Source organism: Anoplopoma fimbria, chromosome 15 (genome assembly GCF_027596085.1).
Source record: "Anoplopoma fimbria isolate UVic2021 breed Golden Eagle Sablefish chromosome 15, Afim_UVic_2022, whole genome shotgun sequence".
Classification (NCBI taxonomy): Eukaryota; Metazoa; Chordata; class Actinopteri; order Perciformes; family Anoplopomatidae; genus Anoplopoma; species Anoplopoma fimbria.
Genome location: NC_072463.1, coordinates 3,554,547 through 3,565,649, shown reverse-complemented (window position 1 = coordinate 3,565,649; position 11,103 = coordinate 3,554,547). Strand labels below are relative to the sequence as shown.

The 11,103-nt window shown below is 43.0% G+C and overlaps 1 protein-coding gene across 2 annotated transcripts in view; it reads right to left on the bottom strand.

Moving 5' to 3' along the window:
* Positions 1 to 693: 693 nt before the first annotated feature.
* rab11fip5a (RAB11 family interacting protein 5a (class I)) overlaps positions 694 to 11,103 on the bottom strand; it is a 28,044-nt gene continuing 17,634 nt past the window's right edge. Inside the window, exons 4-6 of one of the 2 annotated variants that reach the window (XM_054614131.1) lie at positions 6,847 to 9,354; positions 4,830 to 4,974; positions 694 to 4,100 (exon numbers count right to left, since the gene is read on the bottom strand). In XM_054614131.1, the coding sequence (XP_054470106.1) occupies positions 3,843 to 4,100; positions 4,830 to 4,974; positions 6,847 to 9,354 (2,911 nt within the window). In that variant the 3' untranslated portion in view covers positions 694 to 3,842. The remainder of the gene's footprint in view (positions 4,101 to 4,829; positions 4,975 to 6,846; positions 9,355 to 11,103) is intronic. The other variant, XM_054614132.1, reaches the window with a different exon arrangement.

Here is an 11,103-nt window from a genome sequence, read left to right as displayed (position 1 = left end):
GTAAACAAACAAATGCTCAACAAACCAGAATATGTTTTATATTTTAGATTCTTCAAAGTAGTTGAATGAGAAGGTGTGAACAAACTTTTGACTGGTACTGTATGTTTGGAAGTATATTCTAGTTCCCTTACTTTCAGAATTAACAGTGTATTTAGCCTTACATAAAGCACACATGCATTAACCCTATTCTTTGTGGGAATCACAGTATTTCTCACATAGTCAGTATTGTGACAGTTCAGCCTGTGAGAGCTTCAGATTCATTCAATAAATAGTTCAACTTTACTGCAGTTACATCACTTAAAAAATGAGAAAAGTTTTCAGTATTAATTACAGTCTTCATAAGTTATATTAGATGATAGAAAACCAGCTACAAAACTGGTTAAAGGTTGCAGCTTCCATTACATTAAAGTGTTCCGTTTGGTTATCATTTTATCAAATTAGTTTTTGTTAAGATGTAGAATACAAATGTAAGTAACAGAAGTCTGTACATCTGTCTTTTGCTAATACTAATAATGAAAAAAAAAGCTGAATAAAACTAGGTATTTTACCACCTTGGAAGCAGATATAAAACTGTATTATCAGAAAACACACCCTAAATGCAAACATCAAAATCCACTGTAAACAAAGAAATACTACAATCAGCCCTGTGAATAGAAACACACACAAAGAAAGATTTACAACCAAACATACGGTGAGCAAGAAACACAAAATATTCTTTATTAAATATACAAAATTTGTGAAACAGAATTGCATCACGGATTGTAAACTTTCCAATCTCACATACTACCTTAAGCACATTCCACCGGCTACATACTCAAGGACAAAATACAAACAGTTTTAAACCAAATGAAAATGGAAGACATGGAAGACGACGCTTATTCTTGCGCTTCATCGGTGCTGAGTCACATTTATTATGTCTCTACAGTCATCTATGCACTTGATATTGCGATCGCACTGCCGAACAGAGATGACAAGACGGTTTTGTATGCTTCAAGCTCACTGGCAAATCATCAATGTGGCGTCGAAGTAGGCCAAGTGCTTAAATCACAGAGCGATTAGAAAGTGCAGTATGGTGTAAAGTAGATCTAACTATACCAATATCAACAGACAGGTACAGTAAAGTTATGTTCTGACGATTAAGTAGTGCAAGAACATCCACAAACGCTGTTAAAGGTGGCATCATATCAGAATACTTTATGGTGTATCGATCTGCTCCATAGATTAAGTATCAAGGCTTTTTTTTTTTGGCATTTCACAGGAAATCACTGTTACTGCTCATGTTCGATTGGTATGCATAAAATTCAGTTTTGTGCAGTGATCTAAACAATATCAAAACAAAGCAGAAGTAAAAAAAAAAAGAAGAAAAAAGTGAGCTCTCAGTGAACAGATGGCTTTTCTTCTTCATAACCTGCCTCCAGCCCCGACAAGTAAAATGAAGTGCTAGATTCTTGACAAACGTCAAAACAAAACAAAAATAAGGCAGCATTTGGCATTTCAACACGGCATATATATGCTGTAAAATGCGGTATATATCCCTTTGTAACACCTGAAAGCAGCAGCGATATGCGGATGTGACACAAGGACACGGAGGGAGGGGGAGGGAGGGGGGAGTCAAGAAGCGGCATGTTAGCAGGCATTTTCTCAGCAGTGGTGCTGTGTTGATAACACACACGTAGGAAGGCAGAAGCATGTTATCAGTGGAGCTGTGACGGCTGATCTCGATACTGAGTGATACTGTCTTCACCTGATAACACATACCCATACATACAAGAATCAGTTAGCTTATGTGGCTGAGCATTGTGGGTAATTTCAAGACATGCCCAAAGAACAGAAAGAAGGAAGAAAAAAAAAAAGGGACGGAGCAAGCAAAAGATAAACAGCACTTATCGTGCGTTTGAAATAAAACCATTCACTTGCTGGCTAAGAACACTTTTGAACATTCAGAAGCTACGATCAGTTCCCAGTGATGTGAACTCTCGCACCGCTCATTTGGATTGCAGTTTCAAAAACGAGTCAGAGCACTTGATATTCATTTGGGAACATTTGTGGAGTGTCAATCCAAAACAAGATAAACACCACGAGGAAGAAGTGAAACCAATCACTGAGGTGTGAGTCATTAAAGTACATTACTGTACTAGAAACATCCTGGTGGCTTGACATGAATTTGTTTCATTAACCAAATATTGTTTATGCTATAAAATAATGAGACTATTACTAGTACTTGAAGATTATCAATTTATTTCCTTCCTTCTAAAGCAGCCACTGGTTTCAGTTCATATTAGGAATATCTTTACAGTTATTTGCTTTCTTGCTGAGAGTTAGACAAGATGATCGATATGCCCCTCAAATCTATAATCCAAGGATGGATCAATGAGCCAGGAGGCAATTCGCTTAGCTTAGCATTCAAACTGAAAACAGGAGGGGGAACAGTTAGCCTGGCTCTGTCCAAAGTTAAAATACTTTGATGATAGACATGCACTCAGTTGTTCCTGGAGTTCTTTGACTTCCATGTCTTACTGTCACCATGAGGTTGCAACTCAAACCAGCGGAGACTCCAGGAAGCCACTGTGCTAGGCCAGAAAACGACGACTTGTCCTTTTTACTTTTCTGTTGGTGCATTCAATTATTGTTCTGCCTTCTTTTGAACTTTGCAGAGAGCCAGGCTAGCTGTTTTCCCTCTATATTTACAGTGCAGACACAATACTGGTGTTGATCTTCTCATCTAACTCTTGGAACAAACAAGCATACTTCCCAAAATGTGGAACTGTTCCTTTAAGCATGAAAAACAACTTGCAGAAACTTGAAACTTACTCAAGATCAACTGCAGTGGACATTTTGTAACCTTTATTTACTATATATTGTCAGTGATGTGTCACTATTGTGAAATACAGTAGTTTTGAGCAGGGCCTGTTTCGAAATCTTATAGTAGAGCTGAAATAATTACTCAATAGATCAAGTAGTCAATTGAGGGTTTTGATAATCTATTAATTGTTTAAACCAGTTTTTCAAAATGCAAACATTTGATAATTCCATCGATTTTCTTGACCAAATGATCGAATAATCAAGAAAATAATCTGCAGATTAATTGAAAATGAAAATAACAAAAGTTTCAGACCGACAAGCTTGTGACAGCAATGTCTTCTGGTAACTAAACCCCTTCGACTGCTCTCTGCATGACTACCTTCATAACACAACTATGAAATAGAAGCAAATGTTTCAAGTCTCTGCAAGTTGAGTTTCATGCTGCATTGAAATTAAGATGAACCAATGGCTGCCTCAAAGGTATAAAATCAATCTAAACCTGATGGTATGCTACAGAAATGGCCAGCATTGATTTAAAGTATGCAATTTGTAGTTAATGGTCCAAAACATGCAAAACCACCAGTCGTTCCCTCTCCTTCCCCTACAGAACCGCATCACTTGAAAAACGGTGCGAGGAGTTAGTTTGATGTTCAGTGTTGTGGACTGAAACTCTACCATTTCTCTCTTTTTCGTGATAAAAGGTGATAGAAGTGAGGTGAGGTGAAGAGGAGGAAATCACTGTTTCTACAATCAGGATCCGTAAATGGAAGCAATCTCAAAACCCAACCGGCTGTGTGAACCTGAAAACAACCTGAGGACCCGCTACATTCAGAACCGCCCCGAAACCAAAGCCTTCAACGTGGCCGCGCTCCAGCACAGTTAAGCATGCCGGCTGGAAAAAAACATCTCCTCGACATCTCTCTCAGTGCCAACGTATTTGTATCAAAAAGGACAGCATAGCAGTGAAAAGACTAAAGAGCTGTTGTGGAGGACGGAGTGGACGGAGGCTCGAAACCCCCTTTTCCCCTTCTCTCTCTCCGTCACTTTAACTTGGAGCGCACTTGCAGGAGAGTGGGCTTCTGCTCCATGATGCGCACCAGCAGCGTGTCAATGTAGTCCTCCAGGTCTTTGACCTGCGGCTTCAGCTTCCTCAGCTCCACCTCCCGCTTAGCCAGCACAAGTTTCTGACGCTCAAACTCCACCTTCTGCCTCTCCAGCTCCGCCTCCCGCTTCACCAGCAGGGCCACCAGTTCACGGTGGTTCAGGTGGTAGTACGAGCCGGCTCCCTCCGTCACAGACTGAAGACAGACAGGAAGAGGAAACAATGTGTAACAAAGATAAGAACAGTGTCTTGTTTCTTCATTTGATTTCCTGTTGTTAAGATTTAGTTTGTCTCTTTCAGCCATGGTGAAGTTTGCCGCTCATGCTAATTTATTCCAAAGAATTCAGAAATTGAATCCCATGTAACTCTCTGTGCTCTAAAGGATGTATACCAAGAAAGAGGGTTCCAACAGTAAATGCAAAATCACTTTTCCTTAATTTATTCAGGGAAGAGAAACAGGGCCATTGGCTTCTTTAACCTTTAGACCATCTTTGTCTTGTTTTTAGCACCTGAAACAGATCTGTTTTATCTATAATTGCAAATAAAATAACAGTATTTAGATCATGTAAGTACATTTAGTAAAATAATAATATAATTCCAACCAAGATGCAGGACTTCAAAACACTATTTTTCCCCTTTTTTTCCCAAATCACCTGCTAGCCAGCTGCTGGATTCTAACAAATTCTCATCCCTTTTATTTAATGTGGTGATTTACTGCATCCTCACTGAGGGAAATAATGATATTATCAAACTGAAATCAAACTTTTAATCTGCATAAAATATCTAGAACTTAAATTAAGAGTACACATTTTGAAGATAGGGTTATGTTCATGATTATTAAATATCCAGACACAAACACATAGTTCCTGTTGTTTGCCTCCATCAGGCAGTATTTTTCTTATTATACTACAATAACAAACTGTACCTTCTTCCTCTCCGTCTCCTGCTCGCTGAGCTGGCTGCTCCTCCCCGGGTGGATGGTGGACTTGAGCTTCTCCAGCACTGACCGGCCCTCCGTCCGCTTCTCCTCAGCCAGTATGGCAGTATTCAGGGGCTTCACAGGGTGGGGGCTGGAGGGGACAAATAGCAAATAGTATACCGTCAGACATCCCTCCTCTGTGGCCTTCAGGTTTTACATACTAGACTCATACTGGAGGTCCAAAGCTCTCTGAGATTTATGGTGAAAAAAGCAAACTATCTTTCAGCCCAAGTGCCTCAAATTATCTTCTAAAATGAAGAGGACTTGAATTTACATTTTTTCCCTTCCTTCCATGTTTTAATTTTGAAAAATACCATAGAGGAAGTATGTGATTTTCAGAGTAAAATCTTTTAAATGGCTGTTACACAGTTTTAGCTAAAAATAAAACTCATCATGCGTGTGGCTCTGGGTGACAGAATGCTTGTTTTGATAAATGCACAAAATAATACTTTTAATGTTACTTACAATCAGTGCTTCTTAGCATTTAAATGTATTAAAATACCACCAAACTACAAGCATGTTTTGTCATTAATTAGGTCCAAACTCAGGTGTTATTCTTTTAGAGATAGATTCCCAACCTCGGGAAGTTTCAGGGGACCCCGAGATAAATCTGAGGGGTCTCAAGATGATTAAACTGGATAGAAATACATATATTTTTGCTACAAAAAATAGATGTTAACCTTTTCTGACTTTTCTCACGTTTTTTCTTTGTGAAACACTGGTTTCGTTCACTTCATCAGGCCAAAAAAAATAATCTTTCAATTGACACACAACCCATCCCCTAGTTTCCAGGCAGACAAAATAAATAGTAAAACAACATTCCCTTATAGGCAATTTAAGTTTTTTCATTACACAGAATCATCTTACCCACTGTCTCACTATTAAAATGATTAAATAAAATTGAATCAGTTTGTCTCCTGGACAGTTTCACTGACAAACAACCAGAAACCAGCTCTTTGTTCAGGTCAACTTGAAGGATTTTCTCAAACTACATCATTACAATAACACAGGAAAGACAGTTTCCTGTGTCAGTGACCTACATTTTTTACAAAGAAATCAATCATCTATCAGACCACTTAATTACTTACTGCAGTGACTTGCACTCACTGAACCCCAATCTTTGTGACATATATCTATCTTTAGCCCAGGTAATGTAGATATAGCAATTAATGGAGCACAAATAATTGCCCTCTGGACCTCCAGGCAGACAATCAACCCTTTTGAAATCCCCAGAAAGAGTCAGAGGAGGTTAGGCATGTGTAAGAGCCCTCATTAAAAGGAAATACTGGTGAAAATTGAAAGACTTAATTGCATGCATTGGTGCAATCAAACATGTAGAATAGTGTTAAATGTGTTATTACCCCGAGGTGAAAAGGAAATGCTATCAGTGACACAACAACACCTTCTTTGCCTGCTTTCTGGTCGAGATTTTGGCAAACGGTGTGGCTGTGTGAGAACACTAGTTGGCCCTGTTGGGAGGGTTTGTTAGTGAGTGTGTGTGTGGGTGTGGGTGTGTATGTAAGTGTATATGTGTGTGTGTGTTGGGAGGGAGGGGCTGTGTGGTAGGATTCAGGGCAAAATAATAACTGCTAATTGGCCCGAGGCTCTGTTTCCCTTCCCGATACCACAGAGCCAGGATACACACAAGACACCTGCAGTCCTGTTAACACCAGTATATACTGTTTGTGTGTGTGTGTGTGTGTGTGTGTGTGTGTGTGTGTGTGTGTGTGTGTGTGTGTGTGTGTGTGTGTGTGTGTGTGTCTTAACAAAGTGATAAAAAAGAGAAGGTCACACCACAAAGGAGAATCCCCTCGAGAGTCTGCGGCACAGAAGAAAAAGCAGGCGGAAGCAGAGCGGCAGACCAAAGAGACCACAGGATAGAAATTTCTGGAAGTGCGGGAAAAAGTGCTTCCTCTCCACCTTTTTTTTTTGTCACCGAAGCACTGAGCATGTGCAACCTCACCTGGTCTGCTGATTGGCTGCCTGCTGCTGCTGTTGAGGCGGCGGTGGCGGCGTCTCCTGAAGCATTGGCTTTGGCGCACCAGCTATCGCCGCGCTGGGTGGCGAACTCGCTGTAGCGTTGGCAAAAGGAGGGGGGGAACAGAGCGCTAGAGGGGAGCTACTGCTTTGAGGAGTTAGACAGGGAGCAAAGGAGGTCAGAGAGGGGAGGTGAGGGCCAGGAGGAGCCGAGGAGGACTCCTGTATCGCACCGGGGTCGCTCCCAAAGGAGGGCATGAGGAGGAGTTCCTCAAAGGCTGGTGCCAGTGTGCCTTCAGACTGGGAGCGCTGGAGCGTAGCACTTTGTGCCTGAGGGCTTTCCGACGGGACGTCACCTGAGACGACATGCTGACTTTCCACACCTCTTTCAGTGAGATTTATCAGATCACAGATCATGAAAGAGTCCGCCGACGCCGCAGGGAGTAAACCGAAGCCATCCGCTATCATGAAACTCGACTCAAGAGCTGCTGTCTTCTGCCCAGCTCCACAGTCGGATCCTCCAGATTGGTCGGTCTGGTTCATTTCTTCGTCACGTGGCTTGCATGCATTGCTGGGATCTTCTTGGCCCGAAGCATCCTCAGCAGGTGTCCGAATGTCGCTTGGCTCGTTGCAGATCGTCGAATTTGCAGAGTGAAGCGTCGAGTTTGTCTCCGAGCCGCTGAAGCACGTCTGAGACTCGCACGTTTGGTAATCCTGCGAGTCGGTGCTGACATAAAGGCTCTGGAAGAAGCTACTGCTAGAGCTCTGATCGGACGCCCGGGCGTTCAACAGCGTGTCGTCAAACTCTTGGCTGGGACCGTTGGCGATGTGACTGGTGTTGAGGAAGTCGCCAAAGAGCCCGAATGGTATCGGAGAACGCTGGCTGGCATCCTGCTCTCCTAAACCAGTGCTCTCAATGGGCGAGTCAGACGAACTCCACCTCACGTCAGGGGAGGAGGTTATGATGTGTAGGGATGGGTGTGTGGAGTAGAGTTTATCATCTGGAGTCGTAGAAGTCGTCCCATCCGTAGTGTTGATTACAGATACAGAGGAATCATTTAACACTGTTGAGAAATCTTCACCATTTCTGTTGTCAGACTGTAAAGATTCTTTGGCGTTTGGCTGTAGTTCTGATAACAAGTCAGTGCTTGAAAAGTTTGGTGGCTGAGTAACAGCGTCCTCACTTGCATTGATGACAGGCTGCTGATGTGTAAGCAATGGGGACTGCTGTGCAGATGACCCCTCTAAAGCGTTTAAACCTGCCTCTTCGTCACCATCATTGTGCTGAATTACAGTGTGCTGAGCTTCACCGACTAAAGACAGATCAGTGGACCTGTCGGTGATGTCATCTTCGGATTTTGAGGGCTCTAACTGCTTTACGACAGATGAATCAAAGGATTCCTGAAAGCCGAGGATGTTGCTTTCAAGGTTCTGTGCCTCGGCTTCCTCAGAGGAGGATGCAGAGAGTTTGTCTGAATGAGACGAGAGGCAGGAGAGGAAATCGTCTTCTGCTTCTGAACTTCCGATACCCGAGGAACCGGGATCTGGGGAGCTGCTGTTGAGCTTTACAAACGGGGAGTGACAGGGGGCTGGATGCACGTTAGTGTCGGTTAAATCATTAGCGTTAGTAGCACTGTTAGCTTGATTAGTTTCAGCTAGAGTATCTAGATTTGGTGAGTTACTCAAAGCGATGTTGTCGCTCTCAAAGCTTGCGTGCTCCGGGATTGTCTCGAGGAATTGTGCAAAAGTGTCGAGATGATATGTGCTGGTCGCCTGGCCGATGGCTTTTTGTGCATCCAATGCGGATCCTGTGCAAGGTTGACGATGTAGTGCGTCGTTCGCTTTAGTGTTTGGATCTGTGATGGGTAGTGTTTCTCCTTTATTATTGCAGTGTTCCAGTGGATGGTCACCGACAGTGTTTTGCTGTGTTTTGCAGTCTGCGGTCAGATCCTCAGGAGACTGCAGCCTGCCAGCTGCAAACGCTTCAAAGGATTCATCCCACTCTGAATCCGGGTCCAGCTCTCCGGCACACATAAAAGGGCTCGGCGACGTCATGCTTAAAGGTTTCTCCCCTTCAACGGGAGCCAGAGATAGGGGTCGTTCTCCAGCTTTGGCCATCGCTTCGCTTTTTGCTACTGTACCGGTGATGGCGTCCTCTAAGGGAGGTGTGTCGTGAGTCAGGGAGGGGTTACCGGCCTGTGGAAAGAGTTGAGCTATAGGGGGCCGGGAACTGGAGAGATAGGGCAAAGGAGGCAGCGAAGGATTTAGGGGTTTAGCGGTTAGCATGTCGTCATAGAAAGGGTTGTGCTGGAGGAGAGAGAAGAAAGGGTTGCAGGAGGATATGGGAGGGGGTGTGGTCTGTGAGTGGGAGAAAGGGTTAGAGTGATGCAGCGGGGACACCAGAGGGTCGGGATCTACGGGGGGACCCGGGTGGTGGTGACTGGGTGGTGGGTGGGGGTCAGTGCTGAGCTCTAGTTTAGGTGACACCACCAGGCTGTGAAAGGAAGGGCACACAGTCCTCTTGATTAGTGTGGATGGTTCGCACAGCTCAACCTCAGACCTGCAGGAGGATTTCTGTCTCAAGTCACATCTTAATCATACATTTTTTTACAGACTCACTTGTGTTAAACCCTTTAAACCCTGTTTTAATTCATGATCTGGCACTTTTGTTGCTTCATTGTCTGGAAAACACCTTCAAACCTGCAGTAATTTTGGCCACTTGAGGGCAGTGCAATAAGCTGTGAACTATCTTTTCATCACCTTTTATAGCGAACATTCACCCTTCTTTCTGATCTGTTTCTTTTTGTCTCTACCAACTAATGAGGGTAATATCAGCAGTTAAATGCTCCACTATCTTCACCAGCTAGTCTCTATTGGTGTCTGTCTGCTGTTTGGTGTTTTACCACTGAAAACAGATGCCTTTGATGAGCGCAGAGAGACTGAACTACATAGTAAGGTTGCAGGCTGGAAAACCAAAACAATGAGCTGAAAGACACTAAAGCGAGTGTGAAGGAGTCAATAACAAGCTGTGGGTTCATCACTACTAGTGACCGCTTCACATTACAAGTAGTCATTTAATCTGTCGTTACTATAAAATATTTTTTTTTTTTGTGCAACTTTAAAGCCTCTATGTATGAAACATTTTTTTATTTTGTCAGACAACGATGTTGCTGAGATGAACGGGCTGAAATCAACACCTAAACTAAATTCATTTTCACCAGGATTTTCTATTTAAACTAAATCTTGCTGTCAGAATAACTGGAAAGATCTTAAAATCCTATGAAAACTTCACATAGTGGTTTAACAGAAACTGTTGTGCAAACTTTAATAATAAAAAATTGCATTCTAATTGTTTCAACTAACCAAACCAAACAATTAAAACAGAAACTGGCACCAATCCACATTCAAAACACCCATCTCTGTGCCTCTCTTGTGTGTTTTCATTGGCCCATGACGTAAAATGTGCAGGAAAAGTTGATGCAGCTGTGTGTAATGATTACTTAGTGCTGCTGGTGCCAACTTGGCAATTCTCCCCAAGGATACAAAGGCATGTGGGTGTGTAGGCAGAAAGGTATCGAGTGTACTACGCTCCAGAATAGCTGACCTCGCCTCCATCAGCAGCCGCTTATCAGGCCAATACTTTATTTACGCTCAGTGTTGTTGTTTTTTAACATTACGATACCTCCTGTTCTTTGGTCATGGTCAGGTAAATTGATAAAAAAAATTAAAAGAAGCCGTTATAGGGTTCTTATAGACCTGAATTAAAGATGACTTTTATATAAGACAGACTGCAGGAGCGATGCACTCAACACGGCAGTGAGCAGCACATAGGAGACAGTACAGCACAGCAGATAAATTACACACTAAAGAATGTGCTTGTGTTAGAAGTGGAAATCAAATTAAATGGGGGTTTTCTTTCCTCCCTTCTCTCTGCCCCCCCACACACACACACACACACACACACATTACAAGCTCATTGACAAAAACACACACACATAAAAATCTGTAAGAGAACAAATATTGTTCCAGCTCGCATCGTCATCTTTTTTCCGATGAAATTGACAACATCACTGAACCGTGCAGCGAGGCTTCAGCCTGATGGAGTTAGTTCCACCAGAGCGGCTCCCCTCCTCCATCTGCATTGCAGATACCTGCTGTAACCAGAGACTGAGACCAGGAGCTGAGGAGGGCAGCGTGCAGAGCCGGAGGCGACTCCCAGCACAACCATGCCGGTGCACAGGAA